Source organism: Mobula hypostoma, chromosome 29, assembly GCF_963921235.1.
Source record: "Mobula hypostoma chromosome 29, sMobHyp1.1, whole genome shotgun sequence".
NCBI classification, from domain to species: domain Eukaryota; kingdom Metazoa; phylum Chordata; class Chondrichthyes; order Myliobatiformes; family Myliobatidae; genus Mobula; species Mobula hypostoma.
Window position 1 is genome coordinate 3,011,823 of NC_086125.1, and position 26,676 is coordinate 3,038,498.

At 40.5% G+C, this 26,676-nt stretch overlaps 1 protein-coding gene across 2 annotated transcripts; it reads right to left on the minus strand.

Moving 5' to 3' along the window:
* Nucleotides 1–825: 825 nt before the first annotated feature.
* On the minus strand, nucleotides 826–26,359 carry pin1 (peptidylprolyl cis/trans isomerase, NIMA-interacting 1). Of its 2 annotated transcripts, none has more exons than XM_063036108.1 (4): nucleotides 26,239–26,359; nucleotides 8,237–8,437; nucleotides 6,289–6,399; nucleotides 826–1,325 (listed from the first exon to the last, which is right to left on the minus strand). In XM_063036108.1, exons 1-4 carry the CDS (start codon nucleotides 26,294–26,296, stop codon nucleotides 1,216–1,218), a joined length of 480 nt encoding a protein of 159 aa, XP_062892178.1. In that variant the 5' UTR covers nucleotides 26,297–26,359; the 3' UTR covers nucleotides 826–1,215. The 2 variants fall into 2 exon arrangements, with proteins under 2 accessions (XP_062892178.1, XP_062892177.1); XM_063036107.1 differs by lacking the exon at nucleotides 26,239–26,359 and adding an exon at nucleotides 11,393–12,367.
* Nucleotides 26,360–26,676: the final 317 nt, after the last annotated feature.

Sequence of the window (26,676 nt, forward strand, 5' to 3'; positions counted from 1 at the left end):
TATTGTACTTTTGTTTTTCAGTAAATGTCTGCAAGAAAATGAGTATATGTGAATATAACAAATAAATTGCCTTTGACTTCCTCTTCTCCACTGTACAGGGCTTTAACCTAAAATATCAACAATTCCATCTCCCACCACAGATGCTGCTTGACTTGCCAAGTTCCTCCAGAAGTTAGTTTGCTGCTGAAAGACAATCAACTACACCAAAAAACAGACTCCAGGCTGGCTGTATTTTTTTTTGTGGAATTTCTTTATTTTGACTTAGCCAGACAAATATAACCTTACTTTTCCCATAACCTCAGCTTCCTTCCATAGCTTCGGTGTAATTTGAACTGTTCAAAAAAAATGCATGCACACGCAAACTAACCAGCTTAAAAAGATCTTAACAACAGAAAAGAGCAAAATTAAGTTATTCTGTGCTCTCTACCAGTAGTTCTGATATCCACAACAACTTTTCAGAACAGCATTTCTACTGGTATCTTGTGGAATGGTCAAGGATTTGGTGGTGGGGCTGAGGTGGAGAAACAGGGTGGTTCAACTGTACAATCATTGTCCAAGACTCTACAGCAATACTGTATTTCAGGAGCACAGCAGCCAAAGGTTGAGTGATCTAAAGTCCTCCCCACATATCAATGCTTAAGCATTTCCATGGAAGTGGTAAAGAATCCTGCTGTAACTATAAACAATAGCTTAACAGACTACTAGCAATAAGAGATTAAACACATACACCCAATAAACTTCTGCACTAGCGTAACTTCTAATAACTAAAGCAATGCTGAATGATAATACCAGTGCTACACTTTCTCACGATCGCTCTGTGTTGGGAAAATAAACATTAGTTTTGTCTAAATTAAGCCTGCATTACTTCAATAAAATTTAAATTGTCTTTAATACAATGTATAGCAGAAGCTACAACAGTGTAACGGCAGTACAGCTCAGACTGGCACTAACTCACAGTCACCCTACATATTGGATCAATGACTGGACTGCTGAATACAGCATTATCGTAAAGATTCATTTTCTATTATCGTTAAGGTCAATTCCTCCCTCTGCCGTCCCGAGTGCCTGCAAGCGTGCTGGACAAATGGCCGAAGACAAAATTGTTAACTACTAGGGAGACCAGAATATATGATGCAAAGTGGGTGAATGTTTCCATAAAGGTCTTCAGTAGTGGCTGGGTGATTCACTCTGCAAAGACAAACCCAAGGAGGCACCTTAAGCAGTACGGAGTATGATATGGATACCAGAATCCGTAAAAACTGGATTACTCATTTCTCCAATCTTCAGCGAATATGAGGCTTCCTCAAATGGCCTCTGCATTTGACCTACAACACAAAGCAAAATATAAAAAGATCAGTACGTACAGATGTCAAAGATCACAGAATAAAAAGAAAACATCCTCTTTGAAGTCAGAAAATCTCAAGAGTGGCAGGAAAGATCTGACTCATATTGGAAGTATTGTTCTTAAACAAAAAAGACATACAATATAGTCCACAAATTGATGGAATGGATATCTTGGATATCTTGACTGGTCATTGCCACAATCATATTCATAAAATGCTGTGTTCATGCGGGTCAATAAGCAACCCCCCCCCCCATGTCACTGAGAAGACTACCTTGCTAGAAAATAGACTTATGATTTCCTGTAATGCAAAGCAACATCAGTTGTGCATATGTCACAAAAATCCATTTATAACAGACATTTGTGTTAACTGACCCACTGACTCATATTCTGAGAGTGTATTTTATTCAGCATCTCAAAGCCACTTGCGGGCTGCCCAGCACAATCCTCATGGATTTAATTTAATGCATACAACACATTTCACTATGTTCCAATGTATGTGACACAGTAAAACTAAATCTAAAATCCTTGGGTAGTGATTTGTGAATTCCGCAAGAGCAAATTCCCATAACCTGAATGGTCACAACACTGGAGTCATCTGCATTCAGCAGGGAGTTTTATTTCAAAATAAACATCATTCATAAAAAATATACAATGCAGACCATTCAATTCAATATTTTCATCATTTTATTTCTACTATTGACATCAATTATCCATATACATTGTTTGAGCAAAACAACCATGGCATTTTAAACAGATTCCAAATTATTAGTTTGCAATGGCAGGAGGGTGCTGCCCCAGAGTCTTTGCAGTGGTTTCACCCAATTATAGCCCAGAGTCCTCGATCATGGAACATCAGCATGTTTCGAGCACACCACAATTTACTAATCTGAGGTTGCACATCTCCTGAAGATGCCTTATCACAGCTGCTGAGCTGCTAAGGCAAAGGAAATTAGATGACCTTTAATTACAGGTATTGTTAAAAATGTTCGTGGAGAGAGAAAATTAATGTGTCAGGTTTTAGTGGAATGGAACGATTCATCACCTGAAAATGTCAACTCTGATTCTCATTCAATGGATGCTTCCTGGCTGAGAACTTACAGTAATTTCTTAATCTTATTTGAGCGGTATTTTGCTCAGCATCCATTATGGATAATAACATCAGTCAATTGTAACATGGAAAGTGACTGACTGACTGAGAGCCACAACTATTGATTGCAATATAAATATTTAATTTTAATTTAAGAATTGCTTTCAACTATTTAAAATTTAAAGCGTATTCACAAGCTAAATTCTTCATGAATTTGCCACAGCACAAACTGTGATACTGAGACACAAATCCATGTAGTATCACTTTAGTTCCCTTGTGACACAGAAAAAGAGCTGCCCAAGATTCAAACCAACTTCCACTACTATTTTAGGTGCTCAATTTACCAAGAGCAAAAGGTGAACATTCCTGGTTCTACTCTCAAATACTACTTGATGAAAAGGTGTTTATGCTGACTGCCAACCTACGCTGCATGGTGCTGAATCAGGGCCAACGCCCAGAGAAATATAAAGGTTTTGCAGCTCCGTGTATCCCTCCGGGGAAGCAAACAGTTATCCTTTCCTTTCCCAGATCAGCTCCTGTCAAGTCATTCAAGATCAACAATTCATACTTCAGGACTAGAATCAGTTCTTAAAGCTCCGTAGACAACCATTGGCCCAACAAACTATATTCTGATTCCAAGATTGGTCAGTCCCATTACTCTTTCTCCCATGTCCTGCCAATTATTCAATGCTATCCAATTCCCATCAGAAGGCAGTGCTTGATTCCATAGCCACGGTCATGAATTCTAGGACCCTAATTACTTCCACATTTCTTGTGATTCTTTTGCCCAAAACGTTTGAAATTGGTGCTCCATAGCCCTTAAACCATCTGCTAATGACAGAAACTTCTGTCACCACACCCTACCTAATCCAGCCTAAATTCCTTCAAAATCTTCACTGCTTTATTTGCAATTTCCAGAATAAACATTAGAATTCCCAACTGTTGCCAATAAAATGCTTTGTTCGTACAATATTCATAGTTGCAATAATTCAATAGACTGTGTCCACTCTGGCTTGTTTCCAGATAGGAAATACTTCGTGCTTTTGGAACTATACCTATGTCAAGCATTAGAAACAGGGAAACTGACAATAAAACAATGCAATCTACCAGGGAAAAGTATAACGTTCCTCCACCAGTTACTCACACTGGCAGAGGCCAATAGGACACTAATACCAGCTGAAAACTTTCAAATTTCGTTTCACCTCCTTTTCAGGCCTCGATTTTAATGTAAGTGAGAACTTTTGGGCTTGGGATGACTACAAGAAGAGCTGGTCTGTGAGTGGTCAACAACACTTTCAATTTCACCCCATCTTAGGTGCTGGCACTCCAATTATTCATGTTTAGGCACTCAGTGATTTTTCATGCACACTTCACCATCTTATTTGATACCTACAGTGGATGAGCACTTAATTTTACAGAAGACATTGCAAAGTGATAAAAAAGAATCACCACTTTCAAATAGATGTTAATAAAAATTTTAAAATACTCTACGTTATAATAGAGATGAACAGTTTGCCAAAATTATTTAGCATGTTGGAAAGCAGTTGGCTTACAGCCAAATGGAAGAAGATGCAATCCACGCTGTCTTACTTCAACAATGCTCCAAAAAGCTTAAGTGCCCTGTAGAATTATTTTTAAACAGATGTAACTCCACTAAATATCAAGCACCCTGGGTGGACTAACGGAAACCAAATCTGCAAAATTCAAATGTTCATGCCTTTAAACTGTTTGCTATCCAAAACTAAATAAGGTGCTTTGCTTTTGGTTTGCCTTTGGACTCACCCTGGCAGTGGAGAAGCCTGTGAACACACAGGTCAGGGTGGGCATAGAGTATTAACAATATGCAACTGAAAATTCAGCGTGGATGATGTCAACAGAATGCACACCATATCCAAGACCCTAAGTTTAGGCTTAGTCTCACCAACAAATCATAAGCCACATTTTGAGCAGTCACTACAATAACCAGGTCGAACAGGGTGCACGTGAATCTCCACCTCACCCTGGAAAGCCTGTTTAGGTCCCTGGATAGTGATGAGAGAAATGGTGCAGAGACAAGTGCTGCATCCCCTGCAGCTGAAGAGGAAATTACTAGAGAACAGGGAATGGTGAACCTAAATGGATGAGTGGTCAAGGAAGAAACAGAGGTCACTGCAGACAGCAGGAGGATGGGGGAAAGAGGGAAGATGTGACTACTAATGGGATCCCTCTGGAGTTGAGAGCATGAGATTACCAACAAATGTAGTCCAACTTTAGATACCAAAATGAGATGCATATCTGAACAAAACTATTTCATTTTCATGAATGAATCAAAAAACATGCCTAAGACAGAACTGAATAATAAACTAAACTTCAAGTCACAAATAATTAAAAAGGAATGTGAGAATTTAGCTTTTTAAAAGTGAGCCAAGCAGATCTAAACCCATATTTCTAACATTGAAGCTTTTTTCTTTGTCATATTATACCACAAAGTGAGACGACAAGGAGCAAAAAACAGAGCAATTTACCAAACAAGAAGGGATTGAAAGGAACTTGAACGACTGAATAGCATAAAGCTGAATAGCCAGTCTTTTCTCGAAGGCAAGAGAGCACACGACCAGTGACAATGTCTTAAAACGGGGGGGAGGGGAGAATTTAAGAGACCCAAAGGGGTAGCTTTTTCCACAGAGAGAACGGTGAGTATATGGAATGTGCTATCAGAGGAAATGGTAGGCGTGGGCATAATTCCGATGTTCTAAAAGACATCTAGATCAGTGCATGGTTAGGAAAGGTTGAGAGATGTGGGCCAAACTTTGGCAAATGTGACTAGTGCAGTTAGGTAACTTGGTCAGTAAGGACGAGCTGGGCTGAAGAACCTGTTTTCCATGCGGCATGGCTTGATGACTACAATACTTAAGATAATGACAGACTGTAGATTAGAAAAGCTGGGATTGTGCTCTTTGGAAATCTGGGGTGGGGGGGTTGCAAAGGAATCTGACTGAGATACTTCATTCATGAAGGATGTAGATGGAGAAGACAGAAAAATTGTTGCTATTGGCAGAGGCGTTAAGAAATAGGGAAAACAGAATGAAGGAGATTGAAAAAATAAAACGTAATTTCAGGAAAGCTTTTCAATATAGTGAACAGTTAATATTTGAAATACAATAGTTGGTGTTGCAGTGAGGCAGATTCAATCGTCATATTTAAGAGCGAACTAAATAATTATCTACTGTAAATGTAAAAATATCGACAGGACCATGGAGAGAGGGCGGGAGAAGGAGACTAGCTGGACCATTGCAATGGAAGATGGGAACTATGGACAAGACAACAGAAATCAGAGGACCAGAGGAGGATGAGAAGATGGGGTGACAAAGGTAAAACACAATCCTGTTCAATTTGTTACTTGCTTATGCAGCACAGGGCGAAATCAGCAATGGAAAGGTCAGTACTTTAAAAGGAAAAGAAAGCTAGCAGCGGAAAAATCAAATTACATTAATCCAAACCAGTGCCACCTCGGTCGCAATCAGAGAAGTTAACAATAAAATTTCTAAGTTAAGGGATTTACTTTCTTAGAAGAACAGGCAGCAAACAGCTTGTAAATTCATCAACAGATTCCTTGAATGAAATCACCGTGCAGCATATTACAGGTGGGGATTATGAGCATTAAAGGTTCTGGCTATTCACAACAGGAAATTGATAGCCACTAATCCCACACAGTCAAATATGACAAAGTCCCATTTGTATCATGGTGGATAGTGACCAAATGCAGCCTGTGCTATTGCTATTGGGTTATCACTGCAATCAAACTAGTGGAAATGGAAACAGTGACAGCCTGTGACCGGTCATCATTACTGCAGATCATTGAGATATCACATCTTACCTTTGCCAAAGTAGCCTAGATCCCCACCTTCTCTTGCAGAGCTACAATCACTGTATTTGGATGCTAAGCTTTCAAATGATGCATCTCCAGATTTGATCATTTGGATGTACTCTGAATAAAGATACAAAGGTTAATGAAATATTCAACTACTCAGCATTGTTATTAATATCCCAACAGTAGAATATGCCTCTGAACCACACAATCCCGTTATGGGTATTAAACAATAAAGCACTGAAAACTCATATTATGAAGCTGATAATTAGAAACTACATCCAAACAAATCTGAAAAAAGGCCCCGGCATATCACTTTAGGCATTACCCAAGTGGAACCTGGATTTATAAATTATCACAGCAGTCTTATTGACAGAAGAGAAAGTGTTTAACCCAAACCAAGAGTGCACCACATAAAGTACAAATACACAATAAACTCTACAATTAATCTGCTATCTACTGCAGCAAAATCAATAGCCTCCTGCTAACTTATGCCTGAAAATAATAAAGGTCGAATGTCACTACCATTTGATGACAGAATATCCATACTGCTGTTTCAGATGGAATTACCAATTCAACTCCCAAATATTTAGATTGCCATATTTACATCTAGACCAATGTCCAGGATATTGAGAATGAACTCATTACTCTTGTAGACAACATTATTAACAGAACCACGTGAGAACTTCAGAGGACATTGGAAGTCTCTAGGTTAATTGGCTTACAACACTATTATTGTAGTCTTGGCCATGTTCCCAAAACTCAAATAAAAAAGGAACCCTTTCAAGTAGAGAGTGCAGTGTGTTATTTAGCTTACTCAGAAAACATGACAGACCAATATTTGGCTCATGAGAAACCTATGCCAGTCATCACAAAATGACTTTTGCCTCAAAATCCAAACATTAAAAATGTATTTTTACAAGCAATTTCCAACTGTTACAGGTTATATCAGGACTACTTTAATCAGTCAATATATGAGAGGTAAGTTATTTTTACTCTGAGTTGTGGATGCTTGGAAGGTGCTGCCTAGTTTGGTGATAGAAGCAAGTACATTACACACTTTTAAAAGACATTTGGATAGGCACATGCATGTAAAGAAGATGGAGGGATAGGGACATGTGTGTAGGTAGAAGAGATTAATGTTTGGGAAATATGTTTTGCTTTTTAGTTGGTTCGGCACAACATTGTGGGCTGAATGGCCTGTTCCTGTGCTGCACTGCACTATAATGGAAACAGAAAACAATGTATTAAAGGGAACTCCTTTGTTTCAATGAAGTGAAGATTAAAAGTCTATTCACAATTACTGAAGAGACTGCTAACATTACTGCCATCTCAAGGCAATGCAAAGGGAAACTAATGGTGAAGAAACAAGATATGCAACTGTCCTCTGAAATATACAAAAATCAGCAGGTCTATTCCCTATCAATAGAACAATCATCATAACAACTAGAAATTTAGATTACTGTAATGTAGAGTTTCTCATCTCACTTCTAATTGTTGGATTCCTGAGAGTGGGAGATGAGAGCAGAGGGCAAGTACCTCTAAAAGGCAGACATTCTGAATCACCACATTGCCCACACTAAGTGGGGGCATGTTTTAGGGATATCTGGTAACAATAAGCTTGTTGAATCAAAAGCAATGCCCTAGATTTCTTGCTGTGTTCCTGCAAAAGCTTTTCATCAAACTTAAGGTACCATATTTCTCTTCATACATTGCTTATTGAAATTAACACATTTTTGATTCCATATGCAAATGTAATTTTCACTTTCAGCACTTGCCATTGATTTAGATGGCAAAATGTGTAGCATTAACAGGCCTATATAAAGTACAAAGCCAACATTTAAATTTGTAAAACAACTCTGTCATTGGATAGCTATGACAGATCACCAAGCCAGTTGATGGTCCAAGTCACAGAGACTTTGTGGTTTCAGTGAGGTAAGTTTTACCATCCACTTACCATTCAATGTTTCCAATGCCTCCTCTTTACTGCGTGTGATCTCCTCCTGTCTCCAGGAGGATGGTCGTCGCGACTGGTTGTGCTTCACCAAGAGGTGCGAGCACCGGACTTTGTCAGGCTCAACAGAACTGCAGTTCCCACTCGCTTTGGGACGTTCCCATTGGCTCTTATTAGTTATATGATTGAAGAAGTAGATACGACCTACAAAATAAAGGTCAGAGGTATTAATATTCACAAACTACCAACAGTCAAGCAGAATCTTTCAAAATTGTTTTTTCTCTCTTCTCACTAATTAAATTTTCCTTCTTGAAAAGCTCTAGATATAACTCCATATCATAATTAGGCCGTGTCTAGTAATAACACCATCCTTCACCAAAGTGGAAAATGATTGGGTAGTATGCCTTTCGATCATGCTGGTGATCACTCCAAATGATAATTAGCTTTCTTCATTTTATCTCCATGTAATCAACCTTAACTTGCTGCATTATTTTCACATTTATGTAGCACTCCCCACAACTGTAGGATGTCCAAATTCTGTTTTTTAATGTAGTTACTACTTTAATGCTTTGCCAATTTCTCCTATTTCCAAATATATGGCATCAGTTTCCAAGACATCCAGTTTACATGCACCACTACCTCCGGACTGAATAACTAACATCCAATTTTTGAACTGGCAGAAATTTAATTCAACTAATTGAAGTGAAAAATAGTCATCAACTACAGTGCTCTCTCAGATTGATTTCCATTCTGCTCTTTGGCAGTTCTCTGAAACCATACAAGACCACTTCCAATGTGGCAGATATACAAAGCCTAATTACTTTTAGACATAATAATGAGGAGAGCTGGTATATCATCAAACACTCTAATAGATTTATAATGGGGAACAGAACTGGTATGAAGCCTCCAATGCCCAGGATCACAAGAGGCCGAATAGGGTTATATACTCAGTCAGTTCCATCACGGACACAACTTTCTGCACCATGAAATACATCTTCAAGACACAGTACCTTAAAAAAAGGTGGCACCCATTTCAGTACCCTCACCACCTGAGACAGCTTCTTCCCCTCTGCCATCAGATTTCTGAACAGTTCATGACTGACTGCTAGCTTGTTATCTCTTTTTTGAACACTATTTATTTCCATAATTTATAGATTTTTGTCTTTGCACTGAACTGATGCCACAAAACAAATTTCTTAACCTACGACAGTGATAATAAACCTTATTCTGATTCACTCGCTGCTTATCTGCACTCCAAAAACCCTATGTTCTCTGCTCCATTCCATGTGCCACTAAATCCATCAACCACGCCTCTCACATTATGTAGTGCACTCGTGATTCTTCATCTGAATACGAGATTACTTACAGCTGTAAATTGTGTGCCAATGACCAGGCTAGTTAACCTACACTAGTCTTCACATTAACCAACAGCCCGATTTTAAAATGTTCAAATCTCTCCACAATGCAAATTTTTTCCAATTTCTAAAATTACTTCTTGCCTATTACCTCTCCAAAATGTCTACCCTCTTGAATATTATCAAATTTCTATGCTTTTCCACTCATGACTCTATCCCTTTTTGCCTGCTAATTGGTACCGGTTTGATCAAGCTAGTTACTGTCATTCTGCAACACCCGCTTTTGTGGTTTGGTGGCATTTCTATTTGCTAATGCTATCTACTGAATGTCATGCAAAGTGACTGTGGTTCTGTCTTGCATTATTTCCAGGTAAAGACAGCAGTCATTAATTGCTTATTTTGCTGTTCCAAACTGCAACTTGGAGCTAATCCAAACCTCAGAGAAGTTCATTAACTAAGCTTTTCATCCTAGGTGCTTGTTCAAAAGCTACCGAATACAACTGAATTTTTTATGGAACAGGTTATATAAAGTACTGCGTTATTTTTACCGCTAATTTATTCTGGCTTCTGCACAACTTTAGGTTTTGCAATAATCTAAATTAGATAAACACGGATTATATGACCTACAATTATTTTACAGAGTTTAAAGTCATCACAAACAAATTGCCCTATTGCTTATTATTTCCAATGTACTCACCAACAATATAATGGTGAATTTCTCACTTATAGTTTATTACACTACAGGGAGCTCAGCATAATCCATGGATAAATCACTTTAGGGCAGTTCTTAATCCACTGCACAAAATATTTGAAATTCTTCTGACCAAGAAAAAGAAATTTACTTTCATTTCGAACATTCCTGTTAATTAACATTAGTATCAGATCTCCACTTGATGGAAAAGGACCTAATGTCTATGATGGCCCAAACAACTAATTGGTATGAATTGCCAGGAATTGAGAGGGGAATCTAAGAATACAGGAATTTGAGAAAACAATTGGGAGCAGCTGTTTTTGGGCAAGTTCACATCCAACATGCAGAGGGTGCTTAAAGACCAACTGTACAGAATACAGGACACGTATGTTCCAGTCAGAAGGAAGGACATGGATGACGAAGTACAAGAACCTTGGATGCTGAGGCAGGTGATGAATTCAGTCGAGAAGAAAAAGGAAAAGTATGTAAAGCTTTGGAAGCTAGCATCAAACAGAGCCCTGGAGGATTATAAAGTCGTCAGAAAATAACTCAAGGAGGGAATTCGGAAAACCAGGAGGGCCATGAAAAATCCTCGGCAAGTAGGATTAAAGAGAATCCCAAGGCATTCTATAAATACATAGGAGCAGAAGGATAACATTTGCTTAGATGCAAAGGAAGTGAGTGAGGTCCTTAATGAGTACTTCAGCTTAATAATTACCAAGGAGAAAGACATGGAGGATAAGGAGGTCAGGGCTGAGAGTATTAATATGCTAGAGCATTTCAAGGTAAAGGAGGAGGTAGTGTTAGGTCTCCTAAAGAGTATTAAGGTAAGTAAATCCCCAGGGCCTAATGGGATATATCTCAGATTATTGAGAAAGGCAAGTGAAGACATTCATGGGGTCTTGGCCAATATCTTCGTGTCCTCTTTAACCCCAGGCGAGATCCTGGAGGACTGGAAAGAGTAGCTAATGTTCCGGTCAAAATGGCACCTGCATGCAATACTCCTTCAGTCAACATCTTCTGAATAGGTCATGAAACTATATAAAAAAACATTTTTTTATAATCTCTTTTACGTTTGTTTTTCATCTTGAATGTGACTGGAACTGCTGAAACCTGTGATTTGCTGTTTGAAGATCGTTTGGGCGTTCCAGCGCTCTGCAGTCTTTGAGAGGATGCCGGGAGGCAGGAAGAGCAAATCTCGTGGCAAGCCCATGTTCAACTCCATTTCAGAAATTAAAGTTTCCATTGTACACTGATTAAGGCAACAAGGGAGATTGAAACATCGAGGCGAATGCAGTAGATAAGTGTCACCTGCTTGCCTTTTGATCATTGGGGGAAATTGTTCTGCTACAGAGAGGGGAGACTACCTTTTGATCACTGGTGGGATTGCTCTGCTATGGAGAGGGATGCTGCTGTGCCCGGAGAATGTTATGCTTTGGATTTGGACTTGGACCATACTTCTTTCTCCCCAGACTTACAGTTTTTAAATATACTATGTTTTTCACCTGATCATTCTTGTTTTTTTTGTGTGTGTGGGAGGGGGATTTAGGGGTCGATATGCCTGTTCCATTTTTCTTAGTTTTTTGTGAGGGGAGGAGGGATTTGGGGGTTGATCATCTTGCTGCTGTTCTTTTCTTTCTTGGTTTCATGACTACCTGGAGAAGAATTTCAGAGTTGTAAACTTTGATAATAAATGAACATTTGAACCCTTAATATTGCCGTGTTGTTCAAGAAGGGAATTAGGGATAGTCCTGGAAACTATGGATTGGTGAGTCTCACATCAACGGTATGGAAATTACTGCAGGAATTTTTAGGGATAGAATTTATGAGCATTTGGAAAATCATGGCCTAATTAAGGAGAGCCAGCATGGCTTTATGAGGGGCAAATTGTGCCTTATTAACTTGATTCAATTTTTTGACAAGGTGATGAGGGTGATTCACAGAAGTAAAGCTGTGGATGTTGTCTACATGGATTTTGATAAGGTCCCTCATGGGAGGCTCATCCAGAAGATTAAGATGCACAGGATCAATTGTGAATTTGCTGTTCGGACGTTGAGACTTTGTAGAAGGTGCAGAACAGGTTTACTGGGATGATGATCTTCTTCCAAGGTATGAAATATCTAATAACAGAAGGCATATATTAAGATGAGAAAAAGGTGTAATTTGAAAGGGGACATTAGAAGCAAGTTAGTGTGTACATGTACATACATGCGTGTGTACACACACACACACACACAAACACACACACAGTGGTGGGTGGGTGGGTGCCTGGAATGTGCTGCCTGGGGTGGTGGTAGAGGCAGATACATTAGGATAAAGGGAGGAAGCATTTAGAACGTAAAGGCACTGATCCACTTTTCATTCATGCCAAGCAATTTTCAGCTATACATGATGGTTGAGCAAAACACTATGTAGTCAATATTCAAAAAAACAGGAATTCTGCAGATGCTGGAAATTCAAGCAACATACATCAAAGTTGCTGGTGAACGCAGCAGGCCAAGCAGCATCTATAGGAACATCTTCCTATAGATGCTGCTTGGCCTGCTGCATTCACCAGCAACTTTGATGTATGTTGTAGTCAATATTCCTCTGGTGTCCTTTGACTACTGACTTTAATAATTGACTATAGATAGATCGAAACAGCTAACTAATATGAAAGATGGCATTGCACCCAATGAAACTAGTCACTGACAAATTACTTGCTGGCAACTCTCCAGGAACAATGACCAACAGAAGGTGAAGATCCAAGTATTCAAATTATGAATATTCTAACCAGTTTTAAAAGCTGAAAACCCTCAATAATTAAATTTAGTAAGTAAATATTATGATATTTAATAGGCAAACAATTTTAATTAGATTCATTTCTTTTGGTGCTAGTAGGTAAATGATTCAAAATAAATATAATGCTCAACATGTCAAACAGCAACTGTGAAAAGGAAAAGAGTTAATATTACTAGTCAAAGATCCTTTCTCCTTCAGATGGAGGGTTTTCAACTTGTAATATTAACCCTTTCTCTTCTCACAAATGTAACCTGAACTGGTATTTTCTGCTTTCACAGCATTTGATCTAAACTCAAGTGATTCAAGACCTCCACACATACATCACTAATTTTTGATTGATTACCTGCATCTCACACAGGTCCCAAGACAGTTCTTTGTATTTTTTTTTCTTTTAATACCAGCAGTCTGCTACAGTCAAGAAGTGTGGCCAGTAAAGCTCAAGATCAAAACTGGGTACTAAAATTATGTTACGCAATGCAAGGGATATAGCTGTAGTTGGTAGTTGTTTGAAGGAAAGTGTTACTCCTACCATTCTCTAGGGCACCATTAATACATTTCTCTATTATTATGAGCAAGAAAGTATTTATTTCCAACAAAGGATACAATTGCACAAAGTCAGATTCCAAGATTTAAAATCTAAGATGGCAGTCACCCACATGGACTCAAGAACCAGTGGAACAAGGAGATTTGACATTTTAATACAAACCCCACTTCCAGAAAAGTTGGGATATTTTCCAAAATGCAATAAAAACAAAAATCTGTGATATGTTAATTCACGTGAACCTTTATTTAACTGACAAAAGTACAAAAAAACGATTTTCAGTAGTTTCACTGACCAACTTAATTGTATTTTGTAAATATACACAAATTTAGAATTTGATGGCTGCAACACACTCAATAAAAGTTGGGACAGAGTTAAAATAAGATTGAAAAGTGCACAGAATATTCAAGTAACACCGGTTTGGAAGACTCCACATTAAGCAGGCTAATTGGTAGCAGGTGAGGTATCATGACTGGGTATAAAAGTAGCATCCATCAAAGGCTCAGTCTTTGCAAGCAAGGATGGGTCGTGGCTCACCCCTTTGTGCCAAAATTCGTGAGAGAATTGTTAGTCAGTTCAAAAGGAACATTTCTTAAAGCAAGATTGCAGAGAATTTAGGTCTTTCAACATCTACAGTACATAATATTGTGAAAAGATTCAGAGAATTCAGAGACATCTCAGTGCGTAAAGGGCAAGGTCAGAAACCACTGTTGAATGCGCGTGATCTTCGAGCCCTGCCTAAGAAACCGTCATGCTACTGTGACAATTATAGTCACCTGGGCTCGGAAGTACTTCGGAAAACCATTGTCACTCAACACAGTCCGTCGCTGCATCCAGAAATGTAACTTGAAACTGTATTACGCAAGGAGGAAGCCATACATCAACTCTATGCAGAAACGCCAGCGAGTTCTCTGGGCCCGAGCTCATCTCAGATGGACCGAAAGACTGTGGAACCGTGTGCTGTGGTCAGATGAGTCCACATTTCAGCTAGTTTTCAGAAAAAAAACAGGCGTCCAGTTCTCCATGCTAAAGATGAAAACGACCATGCAGATTGTTATCAGCGAAAGGTGCAAAAGCCAGCATCTGTGATGGTATGGGGGTGCATCAGTGCCCACGGCATGGGTGATTTGCATGTATGTGAAGGTACCATTGACTCTGAGGCGTATATTAGGATTTTAGAGAGACATATGTTGCCATCAAGGCGATGTCTCTTCCCGGGACGTCCATGCTTATTTCAGCAGGACAATGCCAGACCACATTCTGTACGGGCTACAACAGCGTGGCTTTGTAGACACAGAGTGCATGTGCTTGACTGGCCTGCTGCCAGCCCAGATCTATCTCCTATTGAAAATGTATGGCACATCATGGAGAGGAGAATCAGACAACGGAGACCACGGACTGCTGAGCAGCTGAAGTCTTATATCAAGCAAGAATGGAGAAAATTTCCAATTGCAAATCTACTACAATTAGTATCCTCAGTTCCAAAATGATTAAAAAATGTTATTAAAAGGAAAGGTGATGTAACACAATAGTAAACATGCCTCTGTCCCAACTTTTGTTGAGTGTATTGCAGCCATCAAATTCTAAATTTGTGTATGTCTACAAAATACAATTAAGTTGGTCAGTAAAACTACTGAAAATCTTTTCTTTGTACTTTTGTCAGTTAAATAAAGGTTCACGTGAATTAACATATCACAGATTTTTGTTTTTATTGCATTTTGGAAAATATCCCAACTTTTCTGGAAATGGGGTTTGTAGTTGTGTAATGCACTTCATAAGGTAATCATTTTTTCAATCATTTAATATATTATAGAACATGATACTTGGCCACCATTTTTAAGGTACGGTTGCACAAAATTCAATAGAGAAACAGGGATGTATTTCTCTCTCAGTAACTGGAGTTTATTAAATATTCAAAAGGCACAAAAGCCTGAGATCTAATCTGATTTCAGAACACTAGAGGAAGCAACTCTGAAAAATTATTAATGCATTTGTAATCACCTTACAAAATTCTTTAGACTCAGGAGTAGTTCTTCTTTTTGATTGGAGGGTGCCAAATATTTCAAAAAAGGAGAAAAAAAATTGAAGAGTATCATTTTAGTAATCCTAAAATTAGTTTTGAAAATGTTGAATGACTTACAAACAAATCATATAACATAATAAAGACAGAACACATGGAAATATTAACAAAGTAGAAAGTGTTAGCATGTGTTTATGAAAAGGGTATCTTGCTTAACAAATTTAAACATTTTTGGGGCAGCACAACAGCTAGTGGTTAGTTCAACAGTTTACAGTGCCATGAATAGCAATTCGAGCTTGATTCCCGCCACTCTCTGTAAGGAATGTGTGACTGTGGGTTTCCTCCAGGTTCTCCAGCTTCCTTCCAAGTTCCAAAGACATATTGTTAGGGCTAGGATTAGTGATTTGTGGGCATGCTACGTTGGAACCAGGAGCAGCCTCCCCCAGCACAATCGTCAGCTTGTGTTGGTCGTTGATACAAACAAGGCATTTCACTGTACAGGTTTCCCCCGCCATCCGAAGGTACAGTGTTCCTATGAAATGATTTGTAAGCCGGAATGTCATAAAGCGAAGAAGCAATTACCATTTATTTATACGGGAAAAATTTGTGAGCGTTTGCAGACACAAAAATAACCTAACAAGTCATGCCAAATAACATATAAAACCAAAATAACAGTAACATATAGTAAAAGCAGGAATGACATGATAAATACACAGCCTATATAAATTAGAAGTACTTCTCTACAACGATTGCCTGCACTGTTCCCGTAGCGAAAATCTCACGCAAGTGCAGTCGGCAAAAGCACGGTGCAAGCGCTCTCGGCAAAACACTCTCTCCAGTAACATTTAAGCTATGAAGCTGCCAAATCATACCAAATAACACGTAAAAATACACAGCCGATATAAAGTAGAAATAATGTATGTACAGTGTAGCATTACTTACCGGAACTGGGAAGACAGCGCCGAGCACACTGATGATGGTGTGTTAGGCTGAGTCGGAGGTTGGGGTGGTGCAGTGGCCCCCACCCTCCGGGCAGCGAACCGATACCGATCCGCGAAGCATGCAGCGGTACAGCGGTAGCCAGGAGGCACACAGCACATCTTTAAGAAAAAAACCGAAACAAACAAGCTAATTAATTAGGTGCCGCCCGGCACGTAATTGTCGGCCCAGATCAGAGGCGATTGCTGCATTCTCCGCGAATCGGTATCTGTCCGCGGCTTGGGGGTTGGGGTGGTGGGACACTGGGGTGTCATCTCATCGTCGTCTGTTTCCATTAGGGCAGGCAGCTCATCTTCTCCTATGACTGCTCGCCTCAATGTCGAAGGTCAAGGTTCGTCGTCTGCTGTGGCTGATGTGGAAGGCTTGCTTGACTGCTTAGCCTCGCACATTTTTAGATCATACAATTCTTTATAAGCACTCAAACCATCCTGCAAATATGCCCTAAACCGACGTACCCTTTCAAAATTAAAGTCGTACTTTATCATTGCAGCAAAAATCTCACGCAGTTGCTTCACGTTCAGTTCCTGAACAACTTCACTTTCGCTACTGCATTCTGTTTCGATTGTTATCCTTTCCTCTTCCAATTGCATGAGCTCTTCATCTATCAGTTCTTGGTCATGGGATGCCAAAACCTCCAACATCATCTTCGTCAACTTCCACAAGCCGAACTCACTTTGTCCTTACTTCGTTCACCACGATCGAAACGCTTAATTATGTCTAGTTTTACGCTAAGTGTAACAGCCTTACGAGCTCTTTCAGGCTTTTCCGATACCTTAGAACTCATCTTGCTAACGGTTGCTCACAGGCACGTGTTTAAGCAATGCCGGCGAGAATGCCATTCCGAATCCGGGGGAGAGCAGCGGCTCAGGGCACGCACTGCCTTTTTATCTCGCACTGCTTTTTTCGTAACAGTAAAAACACCTTCTGTTAGCGAAACCAGGGAACTAATGTAGGTCTTTCATAACAGTGAGGTTTCGTAAAGTGAATGTTCGGAAAGCGGGGGACACCTATATGTTTTGATTTTTCAATGTACATGTGACAAATATAGCTAATCGTTAAAAATTTACTATATATAGCCAGTAAAGGGAGGGAGAACAAATGTATTCAGCCAGGTGAAAAAGGACATGGGTACAATACCAAGAAAGCAAAAACTAAGCCACTTGGTGTCTCTGTCTGCTAAAACAAATGCACACATAGTTCTTGCACTCTTCCAACAGGGCTCAACAAGGCAAAGAAACTACCTGATAAGGAACAACCTTTAATACTTAATATAGAATTCAACAATTCCATGCAAGATTTTCGGTATGAAATTTGAGTAGTTTTGTTAAAAGATCATCCTGTAATACGAACTCTGTTATACTGTCGCTGCAGACACTGCACTTTACTCCAGTTTATCTGAAAGAGACAGCATAATAGAAGATGACTGTTTAGCTGTGTAATTAAGAGAACTCCAAAATCAGGTTTGAACATATAGCTTCTTCCTGTGCTCTTAATCTTCAGTGTTTTCTTTTGCCACCATCAAATGACAACTAGCTTGTACTGCAACCTTAGAAGATTTACTAAAACACAAAATCCAGGTGGACGTGAGAATTCTGCATAAAATCTAGGCTCATTCACTCTCAGAAATAGCTTCTGATGAGATATGCGTATCCTTAGCAACAATCAAAGTTCAAAAGATCAAAGTAAATTTATCAAAGTACATATACATTACTATATACAATCCTGAGATTCATTTACTTGTGGACATATCCAGCAAATCCAAGAACTATAACAGAATCATTGAAAGACCACATCCAACAGGTCGGATAAACAACCAACATGCAAAAGATGACAAACAGTGCAAATACTAAGGAAAAAAGAAATAATAATAATAAATAAATATTGAGAACATGAGATGAAGAATCCTTGAAGATGAGTCAATTGGTGGTGGGAACAGTTCAATGATGGGGCAAATGACGTTGAATGAAGTTATCCCCACTGGTTCAGGATCTTGTTTGAGGGGTAATAACTGTTCCTGACCCTGGTGGGGTTAGTCCTGAGGCTCTTGTACCTTATTTCTGATGGCAGCAGCAAGAAGAGAGCTTGACCTGGGTGGTGGGAATTCCTAATAATGGATGCTGCTTTCTTGTGACAGCACTCTGTATAGATGTGCTGGGGAATACTTCACCCGTGATAGATTGGGCCATATCTACTACTTTTTGTGGAATTTTCCATTCAGAGCATTAGCATTTCCAAACCAGGCTGTGATGCAACCAGTCAATATACACTCCACCAAACATCTATAAATGTTTGTCAACGTTTTAGAAGTCATTCCGAATCTACACAAACTTCTAAGTAGAGGCGCTGCTGTCGTACTGCACTTGCATACTGGGCCCAGGACAAGTTCTCTGAAATAACACCAAGGAATTTAAAGTTGCTGACCCTCTCCACCTGATTCTTTGATGACGACTGGCTCAAGGCCCTTCAATTTCCTCCTCCTGTAGTCAATAATCAGCTCCTTGACATTTGAGAGAGGCTGCTGTTATGGTACCACTCAGCCAAATTTTCAGTCTCCCTCCTATATGCCACCTTTGATTCAGCCAACAGTGGTGTCATCAGCAAATTTAAATATGGCATTGGAGTTGTGCTTGGCCACACTGTCATAAGCATAAAGCAGGTGGAGCAGGGGGCTAAGCACACAGCTTTGTGGTTCACCTGTGCTGATGGAGATTGTGGAGATGTTGTTGCCAAATGAACTGACTAGTGCCTGCAAGTGAGGAATTCCAGGACCCAATTGCACAAGGAGGTATTAAGACCAAGGTCTTGAAGTTTATTGATTAGTTTTGAGGGAATGATAGCATTGAATGTCGAGTTGTAGTCAATGAAGAGCATCCTGATGTAGGCATCTTTGCTGTCTCGTTCCAGGGTTGAGTGAAGAGCCAATGAAATGGTATCTGGTTTGGACCTGCTGTGCGGTAGGCAAATTGGAATAGATCAAGCGGCTTCTCGTGCAGGAGTTAAAACGTTTCATCACCAACCTCTCAAAACAGTTCATTACAGGGGATCTAAGTGTTACCAGAAATAATCAGAAGAACCATGTTCTTCTTAGGCACCAGTATAACTGAAGGGTGCTTAAACCAAATGAATACTTCAGACTGAAGCAAGAGGTTAAAGATCTTGGTGAACACTCCACCCAGTTATCAGCACAAGTCTTTAGTATTTGCTCAGGTTCCCCATCTGGGCCAGATGCTTTTCGTGGGATCATCATCCTAAAGGATGCTCTCACCTCAGCCTCAGAGATTGAAATCATAGGGTTATCAGGGGCTATTGAGAGTTTGTGAAGGTCCTTCCATGTTTTAATGGCCAACGTGAGCATAGAAGGCATGGAGTTCATCTGGAAGTGAAGCCCTCTTATCACTTATGTTGCTTGATTTCGCTTTGTAAAAGGTAACAGCATTCAAGTCAAGCATCCTTCATCGATTTAAGTTTAGTCCAGGAACTGCTACTTCACCCATGAAATGGCTTTCCAGAGATCATACCTGGGGTCTTGTATCTTAATTGGTCACCAGAACTAAATACGTCTGATTGGGCCCTCAGCACCTTTGCCTCCCACGACCACCTGGCTGTTGTCTGAGGTTCTCTCTCAATCATCTATTTGTTGCCTGGAATTCTCTGGAGCCTTGCTCTTTAGCCTCAGTCTGTATGCAAGTAGAAAGATGACAACCAAGTGATCAGATTTCCTGAAATGCAGTCTGGGTATGGAATGGTAAACATTCTCTATCATATTATAGCAGTGGTCTACGGTGCTTGGACCTCTGGCGCTACAGGTTACATGCTGATGGCAATTGGTCAGAGATTTATTCAAACAAACCTATTTGAAATTGCCGATTATAAATACATCAGGCTGGATTGTTTCTTGTTTGGTGACAGCAGCATGCAGTATCTCACATGCTTAATTACATTTGACCAATGGTAATATGTAAACTGTGGTCAGGATCACAAAGGAGAACTTTCTTGGTAAATAAAACAGTCAGCACTTGATCATTAGGTTTTCCGGTTGGAGGAGTATAGGAAAACTGCCACATAGGAGAACCAGAATTTGTCAAGAAACATATCTCCACCTTTTGCCTTTCCTGAATCAGTTCAATCCATCCTGTGCATCAAGAAGCCTTTTGATCTGATCACCGAATCTGTCATGCTCAGAGGAAGACACGTCTCAGTAAAACACAGAACACAATCCCTCATTTCCCTCTGACACAGCAATCTTGTTAGCAAATGTACTGTTGCTGGAGAACAAGAGGCTGGGTAGAGAGGGGGAGGGCCTCATTCTTCTGTGTTTGAGCCTGGCTTGGAGCCCCACCTCCTCCTCGTTTCTAGCCATGACGATGAAACTTCATCCACTTAAAGGTGCCATATCAGCTTCAGTGTCCACTGAGTCCTTCAGATCATGAAATCTGTAGTTCATCAAGATGGTTTAAAAGTGCAGTGCTTAAAGGGATATAACATACTGCAGATTGAGAAAGAGGTATACTGTACTTAGAAGTTTGTAAGCAGTTCGCAGACTATCACCTTGGTTCACCAGTGCCATCTTACCATACAAGATAGCATTTATTAGCAATTCTCAACTGCCAGAATGAATTCTACATCTTATCTATGACAGTACTTCTGGTTAAGATGTGCAAACAGTGATGTTGGTAGAGTTTCAAAATTTCAACCAACTTAGGGATCGATGTGCCTGACCAGTTTTTGCTTGTTTTTGTGCGGGAGGGATTTAGGGGTTGATGATCGCACTGCCTTTTTCTTTCTTGGCTTCACGGCTACCCAGAGAATTGAAGAATTTCAGAATTGGAAACTTTGATAATAAATGAACCTTTGAAGAATGGAGATGCATTTCCAAATCAGGATGGCATGAGACTTGGGAGTGGAAATCTGTAGCTAGTATTGCTCACATACATCTACTGCTCATAACTTTTGTGGAAGAACGTGTTCTTCAGAGTTGCTGGTTGAATTTCCAATTCAAGTATGTTGGCCAGCACTTTGCAGGTGCAACACAGTATAGCCAAGGTGCACCAGCTGGTATGCCTATATTTTGTTTTACCCTAGATGAGGTTAAAATTCACTCATATAGGAAAGTAGAGAGTATTTCATAATAGTTGGGAGCATTGGATGATAAGTCACTCACAAGGTAGATAGCCTTCCATCTGTTGCTATAGCCACATTACCTATACAATTGCTGCAGTTGAGTTACAGGTCAATGGGGACTAAGAAACTGACAGTACTTATGCAAATGAATACCAATTGGGCAAACTCTTGTCCAACACCATCACTGTTTGGCACTATGAATATTACTTGCCACTTTAAACCCATATGCAAGTGTGTCTCGAACTTTCTCCATGCCAATATAAACTGCTCAACTTCTAAGCTGCAAAATAGGATCAAATATCCCCACCAGATTTTATGATGGAAAAAACATGATTGATGGAAATGATAACTGGACCCAAGATGACACTGTCCTTGGGATCTCTTACAAAGACATCCCGTTCCACTCTATAAATTTATACTAACTACTTGCCTCCTAATAATACTTAGCTTTTTAAAATCTCTTCTGTTCTCATTATCCACCAATCCAAACTCTCCTCCCCAGGTTCAGCAATTCAGCTATACTTTTTCCAACTTGATGTACAGCATCCAATGCATGACTGAGCTCTAACAACCACAACTACCATCACTGGAGATTCCCCCACAACATCAATGCCCACTAACTTGTTTTACTACACTCAGTCAAATGCTGTCTTGATATTAAAGGCAATTATTCTCACTTCTTGGAATTATTGTTATTTTTCCATGTGGGTACTGGAAATTAAATGCCATTTGATAGGCCATAGATGGTGCCGTGTTCTATTGCAGCAGCTTCTATGGGGTCAACTGTAACTATCCTTCTTAAACACATTTTACTATTGCAAGACCCTGCTGGACATTAAGAATTTAAAGTACTGCAAGTCTACCCTATGAGTGCGTTGCTTATTGGCAGAGAAAATGAAGGAGCTGGAATTGGTGCGGATCATCTGTGCAGAGGAGTTAGAGTGCAATCTAACATTGAGTGATCTTCGTCATTTTTCTGGTGATTGCAAGACCCTGCTGGACGTTGTTAATGCAGGACTAATTCACTGACGATGGCAGGGATGGACAGTGGGGGGAGCTGCATGGCCTCTATCGTAGTGAGGACTAGGCCTCAGGCCACATTGTCGCCCGTTTACACCCAGGTGAGAGGTGACACAGTCAGTGCGCTCCACCAGAAATGGTGTAGTGCGGCATTCAAACTGGAGTCAGTGCTGCCACACCGTATTCACTCAGAAGGTGTATTGTGGTTGACTGCAGATTTCTGCAACATTTGTGGACTCAGCATCTTGGACTATATTGTTTTGCGTGACTATTCCAGATATTTTATGTGAGCTATATGTGCTTTGTACTGTGTGTGACTTTGCGACTGTTAGTACTGTGTTTTGCACCTTTTCCCCAGAGTAACACTGTTTTAGTTGGCTGTATCCACAGGCATTCATGTATGATTGAATGACAATTAAACATGAGCTATGAACTATATCTTCCATCACTTCACCTTGTGTAGATGGACTGTGCTCTTGCTTTTCGAAGATACACTAAGGCAATTTTCTACAACGACAGGTAGATGCCAGTGCAGCACCTACTGAAACAACTTGGTTAGAAGAGGGCCCAGTTCTCGAATGTGGGCAAAACTGCAGCTAGTTTCTCTAGTTCCACAGCCCATGCTACATAAAGTAAATTATGTGAAGATTAAAGTAGATGAAGACTAGCTCCTATGAGAGTGGCGATTTCCAGTGGAAGCTGAAATAGATATTACACTTGGCACTTTTGACTGGACAACAGTGTGAATTCTACAGTACTGAAACACTGGTTCCACCCATCATTGATTAAAGATAAAAGGATCTTAAGAGATTGGCTTTATTTGCAAAATGTCCATCAATGAAATACAAAAAATTTTTTTTTAAATATTTCTATTGTAATTTACAGCTTTTTATGTATTACAATGTATTGTTGTTGCAAAACAAATTTCACAACATAAACCAGTGATATTAAATCTGACTCTGATATATATCATTTACCTCAATGACCAACACATCGGCAGATTGGGGCCGGGGAAGCACACAAGTGGCGCCACACTTCCCACGCTAACTTAGCATGCACACAACTCAATTATCCCAACCCAGACACATATGTGGAATACGGGAGGAAACCAAAGCACCAGGAGGAAGCTCACACAGTCATGGGAAGAACATACAAACTCCTTGTACAGTGGTGGGAATTGAAACCCAACTGATGATCAGAAACACTACACTACTGTGGGTGGCAGAGTGAAGACACATCTCTATCGAAGAAGATGTAAGGCATTCTTTCCCTCCACTAGCTTGCAGATCACCATTGGGCAAGGTGTAGCAGCTGCTTATTTGCCCCCCACCCCCCCTCCCCACACACCACACACACAATCACAGTCACGCAAAGCCATGGGAGCAAATGGAAGATAGACATATAAGCAGCTAGTGCAGATCACAAGTCCTGCTTATGCGACCACTTACACCAGGCAGGCAATCTCTGAAGAGTATTGATAATGGTTGGGATCATCTGTCTTGTAAAGACACTGCCCAGAAAAAGGCAATGGTAAACCACTTTGCTGGAACAATCTGCCAAGAACAATCAGAATGCTTATGTCTTACAACACAGCACATGATAACCATGTGATACAGTATATATTGTCATGTTCCTGATGTCACCACTTCACCATTACATGATGACATGAATCGGATTGACAAAACCATGTAGTCTACACAGAGGCAACCTTTGTTTGCCGATGCTATTAAGCACAATCTAATCCCCTGCTGCTCCCCACTCCTTGGTTTGCTCATTTTCAGGTTGTGGCTCCGCACATGCTTATCCTGTAGCAGTAGGTCATATGCTTAGATTGTGACGGAGCATCCTTCCATTGCAAATGGTCCACAGAGTCTTCAGAATACCCAGCTTCGAGCTGCTGCATCTACCATGTCGCATTCTGCACTACACTACCAGAGAGCAGAATGGTTTCCACTTTATGAAAACAGGACTCTTGGTCCTTGGGAAACAACATGTCTGCAAAAGGCAAATTGGAAGGACAAGATCACATAGGCATCTCTCTCAGAGTGTTGTGCTCACCACAAACCTAGCCTAACAGCTGTGACTTCAGAGCTCGACTACTACTGGTCATGCACCGATTCATCAGCTGACAAAGAGAGTAGGTGATTGTGTGTGTCAACATTCAGGAACCCAAGGACTGTATATCTTACAGCTTCCTTCAACTGTTGGGTCTGCACTGCCAGCGCTATAGAAAGTACTTAGGGATTATGAGTTGTAAAATTAATCAGCTCCATCATGGGCACTGGCCTCAAAGTCTCCAGCACATCTTCAAGGGGTGACACCTGAGAAAGGTGGCATCTGTTATGAAGGACCCCCATCACCTGGGGCGAGCCCTCTTGTCATTGTGACCATCAGGAAGACACACACTCAGTGATTCAGGAACAGCATCTTCCCCTCTGCCATCCGATTTCTGAATAGACATTGAACCCATGAACACTACCTCACTACTTTTTTTATTTGTAATTTTTTGGACTACTTATTTAATTATACACACACACTTCAATGGTTCAATTTAATATCAGAGAATGTATACAGTATACAACCTGAAATTCTTACTCTTCAGAAAACAGAAAACCCAGAGAATGAATGACAGAAAACGTTAGATCTCCAAAGCACCCCCCCATTTACTGCAATTCAGTTTTTTCTCTATTATTATGCCTTGCAATGTATTGCTCCCACAAAGTTATAAATTTCACAACATATGCAGTCGATATTAAACCTGACTCTGAGAAGTCCATAATCAATAAGACTGGTGTGAACTGTAGGCATCCCAGAGTTAGCAGCTATGATGTCCCTACAGTTTTCTCTCCACTCCATCACCAGATACCAAGGGTAAAGATGCCCAAGTCAGAAAGATCTCAGATGCCAACCCTAATTCCCAGATCTTCAGATTACCCACCTCCCAGTCATTATGAACAAACACCAAGAGACACTCCGCTCCCAATAGTCCCAGCGCACCAGACTGAATAGCCACACTTCAGCACCTCTCCAGACACCCACCCTCGATACCCACCTCCTTAATTTCCAACTCCACCATCTCCTCTATGGTTGTTGCCAAACCCAACATCACCACCTCTGTCAGGGAGTCCAACCTTCCACCCACTACCTACAGTTGCCACCATTCCCCAACCCCCTCCCCTCCCCACCCCACCCCACCCCACCCCAGTACCTTCACTACTCCACCACTCACATTTCCTACAGCTTTTCCCAACTATAGATAATTATCCCTCCACCCAGCTTCGCCTCAAACCCCCACTTTCCAGAACATCCCATCCCTCAACCTCCCCCCATCACAAGGGCCACAAATGCAGCAGGGGCCTACCAACGTCCCGCCTCTCTCTCCCCTACAATCCTCCCACCACCGTTTTATTTCAACCATCATCAGTCTTTTATGGTATTGCTGCTCTGAAACGGTGCTTTTTGGCGTGTGTGTGTTACCTGACTTTCGACTCATGCGCTTCTCCCAGCCAGGGGGCAGCGGCTCCTCTTCAGCCATTGCTTCAGTCGTCGTGCTGCTGCTAATAGACAAGACCAGGCGCAACCTAACCTGCACGTTGCGGGAGTCGACAGCCAGCAACCCGCCTTCGGTAGCTCGAAGCTGATTGGTGAGATTGGCGTCTATCAACGATTCTACCAATCAAACTTCACCATGTAGGCCAATTATTATCTGATCCCGCCCCTCATGCAACCTAGCATAATACCGGAAGCGTGGTTATGGAACATCCCGCCCATCTGTACAGATCCGAGATATTATTGGAAATCACCCTGTCTGTCACGCCACGATTGGTGAAACTGCATCTGCAATAAACGTTTACTCAGTGTTCCTGCGCCGTTTATTGGAAATTAAACATAATTACCTTTCTATTTTAAAATACA